This window comes from Rousettus aegyptiacus, unplaced genomic scaffold, assembly GCF_014176215.1.
Source record: "Rousettus aegyptiacus isolate mRouAeg1 unplaced genomic scaffold, mRouAeg1.p scaffold_m13_p_19, whole genome shotgun sequence".
NCBI classification, from domain to species: domain Eukaryota; kingdom Metazoa; phylum Chordata; class Mammalia; order Chiroptera; family Pteropodidae; genus Rousettus; species Rousettus aegyptiacus.
Window position 1 is genome coordinate 590,461 of NW_023416294.1, and position 14,760 is coordinate 605,220.

At 45.3% G+C, this 14,760-nt stretch overlaps 1 protein-coding gene across 7 annotated transcripts in view; it reads left to right on the forward strand.

Annotated features, from left to right (window-relative positions):
• Window positions 1-7,886: 7,886 nt before the first annotated feature.
• The window catches only part of LOC107504733 (ubiquitin-like modifier-activating enzyme 1), a 40,971-nt gene continuing 34,097 nt past the window's right edge, over window positions 7,887-14,760 (forward strand). Inside the window, exons 1-11 of one of the 7 annotated variants that reach the window (XM_036235661.1) lie at window positions 8,262-8,388; window positions 8,792-8,856; window positions 9,180-9,250; window positions 9,892-10,065; window positions 10,194-10,252; window positions 10,344-10,512; window positions 10,607-10,741; window positions 12,135-12,241; window positions 12,505-12,595; window positions 12,707-12,839; window positions 14,617-14,714. In XM_036235661.1, the coding sequence (XP_036091554.1) occupies window positions 9,949-10,065; window positions 10,194-10,252; window positions 10,344-10,512; window positions 10,607-10,741; window positions 12,135-12,241; window positions 12,505-12,595; window positions 12,707-12,839; window positions 14,617-14,714 (909 nt within the window). In that variant the 5' untranslated portion in view covers window positions 8,262-8,388; window positions 8,792-8,856; window positions 9,180-9,250; window positions 9,892-9,948. Of the gene's footprint in view, window positions 8,166-8,261; window positions 8,389-8,622; window positions 10,066-10,193; window positions 10,253-10,343; window positions 10,513-10,606; window positions 10,742-12,134; window positions 12,242-12,504; window positions 12,596-12,706; window positions 12,840-14,616; window positions 14,715-14,760 lie in introns of those variants that run through there. The other 6 variants (XM_036235659.1, XM_036235662.1, XM_036235660.1 and 3 more) reach the window with 6 other exon arrangements.

Below are 14,760 nucleotides of genomic sequence, written 5' to 3' on the forward strand. Positions count from 1 at the left end.
CAGCCTCAGTTGCCTCATCAGTGAAATGAGACTATTGCGAGTGGTTGAAGAGGTTGAGTAAATATATTTTAGAATTCCTGGTAAAGTAAGAACTCAACAAATGTTCTTAACTATTGGGCAAAGACGAACAGTTCATTTTGGGTAAGGAGGGCAAGAGAAGCAATCAGTGGTGGGAATACTGTCCCTTCTTCCTTTGAGGAACAATCTCATACATTTCAACAGCACTTTTCAGTTTTAAAAGTACCATTGTTCATTCTCATTCTGTGTAGTAATCATTACAACTACCTCATGAAGTTGTTAGGGCTGTCATTGTCTCATTTTGCAGATGAGAAACATAGCCAGATGAGTTAAGACAACTGCTCCTAACATTATGTGGGACACGTAATAACAGATGACGTTTAAAGGTGCTGTATCTCCACCCCTTTCCCTTTCACTGGAAAGTGTTTGATACAGTGTAAGCATTAAGGATACATAGAGCTATCTGTAATTGAGGTGGAAGGATATCTCTAACGTAATGTTGAAAATAATTAGATGGCAGATTTACTATTTATGCTAATATTCTTTGTATGTTTACATATGCATAAAGTTCTAAGAGAAGGCCTCATAGGAAATGTTCAGAGTAGCTAACTAGGGAATTGAGGAGTAGAAGTCTTTACAATGTACCCAGATTTAATGTTTGAGTCAGTGATGGCACAGAAAGTCATTGTCATCAAAAGAAAAGTTTATGACAGTTTCCAAGTGTAGGAGTGTGATGTGGTGATTCATAATAAGAAGTATACATTTGGTTTTTAAGCTGCTTCTGGCATAGAGCTTCTAAAACCCTTGGATTTCTTAAGTGGTAAGAGCAATGAAAGCATTTGTTATTTCTAACAAACTTGTTTCAGCCACATCTGAGCTTGTATTAATGAGGTAAGTGTAGGGGGATATGTTTTAGCAGAGAGTAAAGAACATACCAGGATCACAGGTTAGAGAGATGAGAGCTCAGAACACATAATAGCACCACTAACATCAAAGGAAGAAAACCAATTAATGTCCTATGTTTAATTTGTTTATAGGGTAGACAAGCCACGGGCATCACCAGGGCAAAGCTTTTAGAGACTGAGTGAATTTCTGACTGGCCTTTGAGGCAATGCCAGCTTAGGTGGTGCAGTCTTAAGCTGGGGTGCTGTTGTCTGCAATGTAGGACTCAGGTATCCTTTCCAAGTGGATAACCACTCAGGTTGATGTGGGTCTTAGCATTTGTAAGGTCGGGTTGAAAGCAAGGCTTACTTGGAGGGGTATGAGCCTATGGTCTAAACCAGTGAAGATACCCAGACCAGTAGTCATCAGAATGGTGAGCAGTTCCACTTGACGGGTTTTTGCTTTTGGTGGAAGTTTAGATGAGTCTACTATCAGATGAGCAGCAGTCTGGACAGTCTATGGTTAATGTGTCCCCGGATGGTATACACCCTAAATCTGGCCTCCAACTCTAGGGCAAAGTTAAAAAATTGGAAAGATAGGTTAAGGCCTGGGGACGATAGAGGCTCATTTAGAGGTTCATTTGAAAAGGAGTTGTTTGAGGAGACCACTTACATCTCTCATTTAACTAGCTTACCTGTGTCTTATCAAGGACATGAAAGTTCTATTTTGAGTGCTTTTTCCAAGGGCCCAGCACTGTGTATTTTGAGCAGTGAAATGCTTATAATCAGTAGTGTCTGTAACTCTGAAAGGAATACCAAATGTCCTGGCAAGGACTTGCCTTTGTGATTTAGCGTGTGTAGAAGCATGTATGCTTTTTTGACTTATATTTTGGGTATCTGAGAGCTAAGAAATTCCTACCACTTTGCCCTAATGGTGACAATGCTTAGGCAATGGCTGAATGGTTTATAATAAATGTGAAATCTGGCTACTCGTTGGCCAAGGTATCCAGAGTTAAGTCGACTGCCTAAAGTTTGGCCAGGAATGTTGTTTCTTGGGTTCCATTCTTCATTCGAGACAGTCTGGCAAAGGAATGGAAAACAGTAACATTTCACCAAGCTCCATGACACAGAATGACTAGCAGTGCCATTCGCAAACAGCCATTACTATTCATTTCACTAATCTCATTGTTCTCCTTAAGTAGCCAACGTGCCTGGAGGAGGGACAACTGTAAGGGACTGGGACAGGAAGTCTACCCTCTCATAGAGAGAGAACATGCCAGAGGGCTCAGGGTTCTAGCCTATAATACTGAGGCCTCAAGAGCCAACATTGTGAGGTACTGTTTCCAAGACCCAAAGCATACGGCTCTGAAGGATCACAGACTCGCAGCACAGGATATGGGCAGCTGTTACTATTTTGATATTGTATACGGTGGGGTAAGAGAGACAGCTACTCATATCGGAAGTCCTTAGGCTACTTATGGCCATCAGAGTTGGTACAGAGACTCCAGTAGGCATGAAAGGAGGTTGCTAAAGTCTTTAGTGAAGCAGTCTCCAAGAGCAGTAATGGGAATGCCTGTTGATCTTAATTTGGTTAGATTTTAGAGGCATTTGTCGTTAGAACCCCATGTAAAGTGAGCCAGTTTGTAAGTAGCAGCTTAAAAAGAGATTAAATAAAATTTGTGGATGCAAAGTATGTTGCCGTTAGAGTTCCAAAAGGACTAAGTGATGTTGGACTTCTGTGTCAATGATGAGTGTCAAATGACTCTTCTTAGACGAGGATGTTGTCAATGTAATGTCATAACTGCTCCCACTGAAAGGTGGATGTAGAGATGTTATCTGCAGAGATTTTGTGTGATGGCAAGGTTATTAAGGTAAACTATGTGTAGCCAAGAAAAAGGTGTATGTGTCCTTTCAGAGGTGAAGGCAGACTGGCTGAAAGACTGTTGAAATAGGTACCGAAAAGAATGTACTAACCCATTTACAAGAGCAAAATATTTACTGGTTGTTGACTGGGTAGTCAGCTTTTAAAATTTATTTTAAATTACAGTTTATGTATAATATTACATTATGTTTAAGTGTACAACAGTGATTTTACCCTTTATAGATCTTTCAGTAAGTCTAGTATCCATCTGACATGTACAAGTTTATTACAGTATTAAAGACAGTATTCCCTATCCTGTACGTGACATCCCTGTGGCTTATTTTTAATGGGCAGTTTGTACATCTTTTTCCCCTTCCGTTTTTCGCCCATCCCCCCATCTCCCCTCTGGCAACCATGAGCTGTGTCTATGAGGTCTTTTGGACCATTAAAGGATGGGCCCACAGCATTAAGGTTGAGGTAATCCATCATGAGATACCATTTATATTTTTGATGTTTCAGAACAGGCAAATGTGGGCTCTTAAAGGAGAGCAGTGGGGATAATTATTTCCTTACTAATTTGGTTTTAAATGAGTTAAAATCCTTGAAGCTCCTGTTTTAACTTACACAGAGCCATATTAACTGTTTTGACAGGTGTCTATGTTGTCCCATTTTATCAAGTCAATTTGTAAATGCCAAAGGCTTCCTTTAAATCTAATTTACTATTTGTTGCGTTAGAGTGTCCGTGCCCCATATGGGATATTTCAGGGCAACGCGTACCATGACTATACAAAATTCAGGTATACGTTTATTTTCACTATCTTATATTTAGTTATTTTCCTAAGATTATAGGGGGTACAGTGTTTTAATTAGGAGATCCCGAGGTATAACTACAATTTGAGCGCCATGATTGTCCATGAAGTTCTGTTAATTGGTTCATTTTAGCAAATGCTAAAGTCAATTTGGATCTAGGTTGTAGAGTCATAAAGCCTATGAGTGCCCTGTTTATTTTTTGTTGTATAATTAGTTTATAAACTTTGTTATATATTTGTTATATAAATTGTTAGTGTATATACTTTGGTATATAAATTTGGGGGTTTATATTGTGGGCCTTTAATTTATTCACATATACATACCTTTAATTTTTCCATTTTACATATATATCATATACATACCCACACACAATTAATTACCCCTTATTTTCTCTCTCTATGGGTAGGGGTTCTACCTTCCCCCACCCTTTAGTTTTCTGTTTTCAGCTTTTAGCTGTCTGAAACAGAGCTTTTTAGTTTCTGTCTCTGATTGTTGGAGGAAAATAGAGGAAAAGGGAAAGACTCAGTGCCTTTAGGCAGCAGATTTTCTCTGGGAGGCTCTAAAGCATAATTAGTCCTTTCCTCCAGCTTCCCTCCACCCCTATTTTTTATTTTTTACTTTTTTCTTTTCTTTTCTTTTCTTTTTCTTTTTCTTTTTCTTTTTTCTTTTTTTTTTCTTTTTTTTTTTTTTTTTGGTGGGGGCAGTCTGTCAGTAACTTTTTTTCTCTTTTCTCTTTCTTTTACTTTGGGTGTTTTATGTGCTGAACTCCTGGTTGTCCAGAATAGCCGCTGCTGGGGGTAGTAGCCCCCTGTTCTAGGGTGTTGCAGTCAGACTCAGGGTCCATATCAGAAAAGAAATGGTAGTGTCATCCTGACTTTGTGACAATTTGATTTTGAAAATGAGACTTTCAGCATACTAATAAGTGGCAGCTCTTAGGAGTGGCCCAAGCACGTTAGCCGAGAGATATGCAATCAATCTATAAGTGGACAAACCTCCTCGGGTATCTTCGAAGAACAGGGATAAAATGTTGCTTAATTTTTCCCTTTTTCATTAAACACTGAGCCATTGGTCTCCATAGATGGACCCTCTTCCATCTTAACGATTGGGGGGACAAATCTTGATGGCAACAGGGCAAGAAATGAGAAATTTAACTTTAAAGCAACACTTATGTTTGTCTGATGCCTTCCCTTTCTATGGCGAAGGCACCCAATACCTCTCTCCCAGCAAAAATGTGGGCCCAATCATGAAGTCAGAAGAGGAGCACAACCTCAGGATAGGATATTTCAGATTACAGTGATCTATAAATTAACATCTCAAGTGATAGGCAGTGCCAACTAAGATAAATTATCCCAGACTACAATGATTCTGTTGATGGACCTTACCTACCTGATGATGCCAGGTAGGTGAATAAGACTCACAGCTTGGGCTGAGCGGCCTTTGCCTTGCAAGTTAGCCAACTGACTTAGGTGCAGGGTTAAAGAACTACAGATTAGTAGTTGACAGATGGTCACGGGGATGGGGAATGCAGTCAGCAGTAATGTAATGCTTAAGTGTAGAGCCAGAGGAGAGAGGATTAAATTCAGACCTTTGAGGTGAGGGAATGATCTGGAATCACCTGGGTGGGTCTGATATGTAAGAAGAGTCAGAGTCAGAGGAGAAAGTTAGTGTGTTAACAGAAGCAGAGAATGATGTCTTTGAAAACAGAGGAAGGGGCCACTAGCCAAGGCATACAGCACCTAAGCAGCAAAGGCCAATGGGATATTTTAAACCAGCAGATTCTCTAGATGGAGCCACTCCTGCCAAATCTTGCAACACCTTGACTTCAGCCCAGTAAAATGGATTTTGAACTTTCTGACACGCAGAACTGTGAGAGAAAAATTCATCTTGTTTCAGGCATTGCACTTCTGGAAATGTGTTGCCGCAACAATAGGAAACTAACGAGGTAACTTTTCCCCACGTCCAGTATCTGAATTGAAAGACAACTGCATAGAGAAATAATTGTAAAACTTTTAGTAGGAACGCAGTGTATGAAGATGGAATGTGCGCTATTACCATCGCAAAAAAAGTGGGGAGAAAATATATAGAAGCAAAGTTTTATATACCATTGAAATTAAGTTGGTATCAGGCTGAACTAGATTGTTACACGTTAAAATGTCTGCTGTAATACAGAGAACCACTGAGAAAATGACTACACTACATAACAAAAGAAATAACGTAATTTAAATGGTAGACTTTTAACTAGAAGACAAAGACGGGCAGAGCAGTTTCTTTTAAAACAAAAACAAAAAAAAACCAACAACATGACCCACTACATGCTATCTAAAGAGACAACTGTCAGAGGCACAGAAATAGATTTTAAGTAAAGAGAAGTTTTATGTTTCGCACCCTCATGCAAATAGTAACCAAAAGATTTCTACAATGACTATACTAATTGCAGGCGAAAAAAAAAATTTTTAAGTCAAAAAAAAATTTACAGAGATAAAGAAGGACATTACATATTGATAAAGGGCTCAACTAGTTAAAAGACCTAAGAATTACAAACATGATCACCTAACAGAGTTCCATATACTCGAATCAAAAAAAAAAAAGAAAAAGAAAAAAAAAAAGAAAATGAGGAATAGATAGTTCAACAATATATCCAATAATGAGTGGGAGAACAGAAGGCCCCCGAGGAACTACAATTCCTGAATAACACCATAAACCAATTTGATCTAACAGATATGTGCAGAACACTGCAACCATCAAGAGCAGAAGAGACATCCCTCTCAAGCAAACGAGGGACACACTCAAGGATAGACCAGGTATTAGGCCTTTAAACAGGTTTCCGTAATTTTAATGAGATGTTCTGTGACCACAAGGGAGTGAGGCTAGAAATCCATAATGGAAAGAAATCTTGGAAATCCGTAAATATATGAAAACTAACGCATTCCCAAATAACCAAGGGGTTAAAGAGGAAGAAATTAGAAAATACTTTCAAGGGAATGAAAATACAATGTACCAAGACAGTGTATGTGTTTGGGGTTTGGGGAGGTGGTGGTGGTACAGCAAAAGCAGCATAGCCAGCCCTCAAATAATGTCGTTCTATTTTGACACTGATGAGCTGTAATGAGACACCATAGGAACGTGACCGTTGTTTACATCAATTAGCCCACAGTAAAATTGATTTGATTACATATCTTTCGCCAAGAGTTGTGGAACCATTTTAAGGACAGTAAGCGTGACTGACAGTACCCAGAGAGAAATGTATAGCTGTGGATGCCTACCTACAAAGGAGGTAAGACTTCAAATCCACAAGGCTAATCTTTCATCTTGAGAAACTGGAAAACAAATTTAAGACCAAAGCAAAGAGAAAGAGGAAAATAATAAAGATTAGTGTGGGAATAAATGAAACAGGACAGAAAAAGAGTAGAGAAAATCAACAAAAACCAAAACTTGGTTTTTTGAAAAGATTAACAAAATTGCCAACCGTTAGCTAGACTGATCAAGGGAAAAGGAGAGAAGGCTCCACTACTAAAGCCTGGAAGAATGAGATGACACTACTCCCACCCTCAGGGAAATAAGGATTTTAAGGGAGTACTATGAATAGCTACATGCCAGTAGACTTCATACCCTAGGTGAAACAGTCAAATGAGTAGGAAAACACAAGTGACAGAAACTAACGTGAAAACAGTAGAAAATCAGAATAGGCCCATTACCAATACAGGGACTGAGTTTGTAATCAAACTTTCCACCGAGAAAAGCCTGAGACCAAGTGATTTCTCTGGCGAATTCCAGAAAATGCTTTTCTGAGGATGTCGATGGCAATAATGTAAAAGACACAGGGTGTGCCATGTGGGAGCACGCAGTTGATGTGACTTTTTACCATTATTAAACAGAAATGCATCGGGGGATTACAGTGTACCTAAAGCTGTGTTATGTGGTGCTGCCTCTGGCGACCTGCTGGTGGTGTCTTTCCTGTTTTACGGGCATTGATGGAACGGCATTCTGCTTCGCAGTGTCCCTCTGGTGTTTCAAGGCCTCCTTTAGAAATAACAGCCCCAAAGGGATTTTTCTCAAGTGCGTGAGTCATGTCCTCACCCCTAATTGATTTTATAGTAATATAAAAATACATACCAACCTATCAATTTAAATTAGTAAGTACCTGCATTTAACGCGTGCTGTTTAAACTGCGCCCAAGGTAGTGTGCTAAACTTTTTACGCAGCGCGGACTTTTAATTTTATCTTCCGTGTAACTAGGATTCCAGATTTCATAACTCATACTGAAACGAGTTATGAGATGGAAGCTGCCCTCCCAGGGGTGTAGAGGAAGCCGCCGTGAAGCAGCAAGGTCAGGAGTGTGGAATGGCAATCAGGCAGCCCTGGCGGCAGAGTGGAAATTTCACAGCCCGTGTAACCAAGCGCTGCTAAGGAATGATGAGCAGTTCCCCCTGCCTGTGGCTCCATCCGCCTCTGAGGCCAGTCTTTTCCATCCCGGACTCCTGAGCTCCCTGGCGCCCTGGCGCGTCCGCACAGCTCGGACCAAAAGGCTGGACGTCTACGCCCACCGCCTGCCTGAGCGGCCGGCCGCTCAGCGTTATCGCTCCCGCCGGCTGCAGGTGCGCGGAGCGCGTCAGACGCCCTTCACTTCCGGCTGCGCGCGGGGCGCCGGCCCCGCCCCGCCCCGCCCCGCGCGCCGCAAACGTGACGAGCCCCACGGGGCTGCAGACGTCGTACGTGCCTCCCTGGTGGGCGCGGGCGAACGGGCGAACGGGCGAACGGGCGCAGGCGTGTGCTTTGGGCCTCGGGCTCCGCGGCCGCCGTCGTGTTCCTGCGGTTGAGGTAGAGCAGGCGTCGGAAGCCGGGGCCGCCGGGCGGCGGGAGGGCGGTGGCGGCGTCCGCGCTCCGGGAGCCGGTCGGCGTGGACGGCGCAGTTGAGGGGGCGGCGTCCGCGCTGCTTTCCGCTCGTTGAGCGGTGGGCGGCCGACGGGCCCCGGGAAGCGGCCTCGGTGCCAGCCGGCCTTTCCGGCGCCGCGCCCGGCAGGGGTTTCCGGAGGGCCCCGACGGGCTGCCGCCGCGGCGCAGGGGCGGCTGTTTGGGCCGGGCCCAACTTGCCGCTCCTGGAGGGTTCAGAGCCCTGACCCTGGGCTCCAGGACGCCTCAGCCCGCCGCCGTTAGCGTCTCCGGGCCGACGCCCCCAGCCAGGAAGCTCGTCCCTCGGTGACCTGGCGTCCTGTGTCTCCAGGTTCCCGGTCAGTGTGCGCGGCAATCGTCTGCCGGCCCCCGGTCCTTGTCCTCACAGCTTGCAAGGTAGGCCAGAGCCCTGGGAGGGTGCCTTTGGCCTTTGCTTCCCCTAACCGAGAGCTGCCTTCAGCATTCTCCTGACATCACTCTCCTCCCGCCCATCTGCTCCCACGGTCACCTTTCAACGCTGCTAGAGGGGACCGGACCCCGTGATCGAAGGCCTGGGCCTGGCTCTCTGTCAGCGGCCCCTAGCTCACACCCCCTTGGGCCTGTAGCCTCTTCTGTCAGGGGGATCCCCGCACTGGGCATCTCTGTTCAGACATCCGCCCCTCCCTTGGCCTTGAGGTAAGGCCTTCAGCACCTGCTCTTCACCACGTCTTCGTTTCTAGGTGACCTCGGAGACGTCGTTAGAGGAAGCATTTGTGTCCCACCTTGTGTGTCCACCTTACCGTCTTCCGCTGTAGGTCCAGCATGTCCTAGCGACCTGCTGCCAGAGTTGCTTTTGGAGAGTCCTCTCTTTGTCATGGTGCCAGGGTTCATTGTCACGGTACCCCCGGTTTTCTTCCCTCTGAACCTACCGTGGGGCCAGGTACCCGGCAGGAATTGTTTGGACAGGGATTCCCACCTCACACATCTTTCCCCAGCCCCGCAGCCTCTCCCACCAGCATCTGCCCTTGTACACCCTCTCATATTTTGGTCCTGAACACCCATACCAGAGACTCTCCTTCTCAGCCTCACCCTGGGTCTCTGTGTCTGCATTCAAATGCCAACTGGCTTTCCAGCTTCTGGCAAAATCCCTCTCTGTACCATTCTTCGTAGCCTGCCCTCGGAGCCTTTCAGAGTCGCCATCATCTTCAGTTCAGAAAGCCCTCAGTTTGTGCTGCTGGGCCTCTGTGGGCCCCAGCCAGTGTTGTTGGTCAGAGACCCAGCCTGACTTCCGCATTTAGCCGCTGTCTTCACAGTCGGCCTTTAGGCCTGAACTGCCTGAGCTCAGCCTCCCGATTCCACCCCCTCAGAGCAGCCCTGGTGCCAAGCACATTTTCTTTTCCTTTCTTCCCTTTGAAATGGTGCTACTAGTTCTTAAGTTTTTCTTACCCCCAGAGCTGCCACTAACCAAAAGAAAAGCCCACCACATCTGTACCGCTGCTGACTCTTCAGATGGCCTGCTTGCCACCATCCAAGAAACTGTGTGTGTTTGGGCCGGATTCAAAACCGAGTTCTCCTTGTGCCTCTGCCTATTCTGTGATGTTCAGAGTGCCTTCAGGACCAACCAGTGTGAATGTCTTGTCTCTGGAGACTCAGTGGGGGTGGTAGGGTAGAGGGCGGGAAACTGTCTCGGTCACCTGTCTAAGCTCCATTCCCGCTGTCCCCCTGAAACTCTTTGTTTTTCTCTCCATTCTTAGGGAATGCCAAAAAGGGGCAGTGAAGCAGACATAGACGAGGGTCTGTACTCCCGTCAGCTGTAAGTGTGCCTGAGCCTTGGGTGGGAGGTGGGACAGGGCATAGGATTGGTTGGGCTGAACCTTGACTCAGCGTCTCCTGTAACGTGTCAGGTATGTGCTGGGCCATGAGGCAATGAAGCACCTCCAGACATCCAGTGTGCTGGTGTCAGGCCTCCGGGGCCTGGGTGTGGAGATCGCCAAGAATATCATCCTTGCTGGGGTCAAAGCTGTCACCCTGCACGACCGGGGCACTGCCGAGTGGTCTGACCTCTCCTCCCAGGTACCTCTTTGTGACTCTCTCCCCCTGCATGGAGCACCAGCCCCACTGGGCTCTGCGTCCACTTCACCTCTGTCCCGCCTCTGCCCTCTTGTAGTTCTACCTGCGGGAGGAGGACGTCGGTAAAAACCGGGCCGAGGTATCACAGCCCCGCCTTGCTGAGCTCAACAGCTATGTGCCCGTCAGCGCCTATACTGGGGCCCTCGTTGAGGACTTCCTTAGCGGTTTCCAGGTACCTTGGAGCATCACCCTGCCTCCTGACTAATTTTTTCAGGTCCCATTTCTGGTTGGTTGGTTCAGTGGTTTATTTAATGGCCTAGCCCTGCGTGCCAGGTTTTGTGCTGGGATGCCAGGGGACAGGGGCAGGAATTAAACTCTGGACCCGTCTTTGAGGGAACACACACCTTTTCAGGAGGGAAGAAGTGGCCAGACAGAGTGCTCACGAACACTAAACTCTGAACCCATGCTGCCTTGGCGTGTGTGAGCTCTTCTAGTTGTAGGACAGTGAACTATTGAACAGCTAGTTTAGTCTCGTCTGCCTTAATTTTTTCTGTTGGTAGAAGAGGAGCAGTAGCCAAACCGATCAGAGTTTCTGTGAGTGTTAAATGCTTAGAATGGCAGCCAGCACATGGTAAGCTTCATTAGGGAATTTATTAAGTAACTGGGCGGGAAGGAAGAGCTGTAGGTGCCAGTGTGCTGCCCTGGGGTTTCCCAGAGGGTCAGGGTACTGGAACTTGTGACGTAGGAGTGGGAAAGGATCCTGGCGAATGAAGAAGGGAAACTCAGAGATCCCTATAGATCGGGGCTAAGCATGTGGTATGTTTCTTTTCAAATTGGGGTTGGGGGGGGGCAGTTTGTTTATTAATTTCTGGTATAGACTACAGTGATTAGACATATAGTTTATGAGGTGATCCCCCCAATTAGTCACTACCTGGCACCCTACACAGCCATTACAATATTACTGACCGTACTCACTGTGCTGTACTGGACATGCTTGTGACTGTTTGGTGACTATCAGCTTGAACTTCATCCCTTCACCTTTCACACCCAGCCCTGCCACCATCCAGGCAATTGCTAATTGGTTCTCTGTTTTTTATTTTGTTTTGTTTGTTTGTTTCTTTGGTCCTTAGTGTCCGTATGTAAGTGAGATCATACGGTACATATCTTTCTCTGTCTGCCTTATTTCACCCAGTGTGATACCCTCCAGGTCCATGCATGCCATTGCAAATGGAAGCAAGTGAATGTGCGTTGGGAGTTAAACCAGATGTTGAGCAGAAACAAGAGTGTGATTTTTTTTTTTTTTCCCTTTGTCTCCTAGGGTTGTAGGCAGGCAAGGATGAGTGTTTGTCAAAGAAATTAAGTAGGTGTTCTCCAAATTCTGTCCTCCTGGTACCTCTGTACCTTTCTTGTCATAGTCTGAGGATTCCTCCTCTTCAGTGGGTCTCTCGCGCACCGATTATGACACATGCAGATACTTGACAAATACTGTTTATAGAAGAAGGCCGAACCAGCAGAACTTGAGTCTTGACACCTCACTCACCCTGGTGTGCGTTTCTCCTTCGTTTTCTTCCGCCCCATTTGACCCCAGTGCCTGGCCCTTTGCACAAACCCCTTTCTCTTTATAGGTGGTAGTCCTTACCAACACTCCCTTGGAGGAGCAACTGCAGGTGGGCGCGTTCTGTCACAGCCATGGAATCAAGCTGGTGGTGGCAGATACGCGGGGCCTGTTTGGGTGAGTGCTATCCTCTCCTTTCCCTTCCAACCCCTGACAAGCCCAGGCCCAAACCCTCTGGCTTCCACTGCTCTCATGCTCCCCTCAACTGGCTAGGTTTTGGATTCTGCCTGTTCAGCTCTCCCCAGGGGGCATGAACAGCACCCGGTTGTCAGCAGTGATGGGCTGAGTTTGCCTAGCAAGGATTCAGTGTATTGTGGAGGCCACATGAATTACCTCTGTATATGGGTCTCAGACACCGGTCCTGTTGTCCCCCTCTGTAGGCAGTTGTTCTGTGACTTTGGTGAGGAAATGATCCTCACAGATTCCAACGGGGAACAGCCTCTCAGTGCTATGGTTTCTATGGTTACCAGGGTAAGGAGATTGCCCCCAGGGGTCCTTTCAGGGAATTGGGCAGGAGTCGTCATTCCTGTCCTCTCCTGCTGCCCCGAGCCTGTCTCTGAGACTCACTTCTCTTCCAACCAGGACAGCCCTGGTGTCGTCACCTGCCTGGATGAGGCCCGGCATGGATTCGAGAGCGGTGACTTCGTCTCCTTCACAGAAGTCCAGGGCATGAATGAACTCAACGGCACCTGCCCCATGCAGATCGAAGTTCTAGGTAAGCCAGGGCTGAGGGCAGGTTGCATGGAGCAAATGAGAGGTGACTCTAGCATGTGCGCTCACCCAGAGGCCAAGAGGAGCTGCCTCTCTGAAATCTGAGCTAGGATTAGGAAGGTCGTTTTCATGGGACCTTACCAGAGAGGTGTGCGTTGAAGGAGAGGCAGGAGAAGTTCATGCCAGCGATGTTTGATTTCATTTCCTTTTTGCTTTATTGGCAGTATCTCTCTTTTTTTAAGTGCTTGCTTTAGAAATGTGGTATACAACTCTAAGTGTTCTTAGCATAGTCTCCGAGTAATACTTTATCACTGCACACATGAAAAAAAAGCCTTACAACACAAACATTTCCATTTCTTGGTTCACCATTTGCTATTGTCCGTGTATTTTATTGTGGGTCATAAACTTGTCAATACGTTGTTTTTGTCTCAATAGTTATTTTGTAAAACGATTTAAATAATATAGAAGTGAGTTTACTTTGACCCACTTGTCACCATTTCCAGTGTACTACTACTCTTGTGGATCCAGGTTTACATCTGGTATTTTCTTTCTACAAAAGAGTTGCCCTTTAACATTTGTCGTAGTGTGGGGTCCTCTGGTGGTGATTATTTGAGCTTTTAAATTTAAGCTTGAAATTGTCTTTATTTTGTCGGCGTGTTTGAAACATATTTTTGTGGGGAGTAGAGTTCCAGATTGACATTGTTTTTCATTGCTTTAAAGATGTTCTGTTGCTTGCATTATTGTCCACAGAAAGCCTGCTACCATTCTTATCCTTGTTTTTCTAGGCGGTGTGCTGCTTTTCTCACTGATGCTAAGCCGTGTTGTTATGACGTATTTTAGTGTCATTTTCTCCATGTTTTCTTTTGGTTCATGTTTATTGAATTTATGTTATCTGCAGGTTTATGGTTTTATCGGATTTGAAAAGTTAACTGGTCATAATTTTTTTCAAAATAATGTTTTTTCACTTCCTCCAACCCTATCATCTCTTTCCAGAAACTCATTACATGTGCGTTAAGCCACTTGACTTTTCTCTTTTTTTAACTCTTTGTTGTATTTTGGGTATTTTCTTTTACTTTGTCCGATTTGCTCATCTTTTGGAGTGTTAATTTGTTAATCCATCCAGTGTGTAAAATCAGTAGACCAATAACATTAAAATAGCTATTACAGATACGTACGTTCCTTATGTCAGTTAGAATCTCTAGAAAATCATGACTCTGTTAAGGAGACGCTTGGAACATTTTAAACACATGGACTGCTACAAGTGGAGAAAAAATACAGGTAGCCTCAAGCAATGAGGTGTGGGGTCAAAACAGGTTTTGGAAGAAAATTTGCAAATTTCATGAAAGCTAAAGCCACAGATCCATGGTCTGGTAATTTCTGAAGGTTGCAAGGTAATCGAGAATGCTACTTTTTGGAGCTGGGTTTTTGTTTTGTTTTGTTTTGTTTTTTGGTGTTCCTTAAATATTTCTGAGATTTGTTCTAGAGAATTTATCGAGTTGCTGTTGGAACTACTTAGGGCTTGCTTTTGTATTTTCTGGTGTGGCATTTAGGCCTAGGGTACCTGTGGTTTCTGCAGTAGGTCTGGGGCAGAAGGGATAGAGGTTTCCGATGTCTGAACAGAGCTTGGAGCCACAGTCTCCAGCGTCTGAGCTGGGTGGGAACGGCTTTTTCGTTTTTGTTTCGGTGGTGCTGTTGATTCAAGTAGGGAGGGCGGCGGGAGCAGGGCAGGAGGGTTCACGAATGGACTGACAGATACCTGTCCGTCCCATTCATTCTCTTAGGTCCCTACACCTTCAGTATCTGTGATACTTCCAGCTTCTCTGACTACACCTGTGGAGGCATCGTCAGTCAGGTCAAAGTACCCAAGAAGATCAGCTTTGTGAGAATGTGTGGGATGGGCTGTAGGGTTGCAGGCACATCTATCT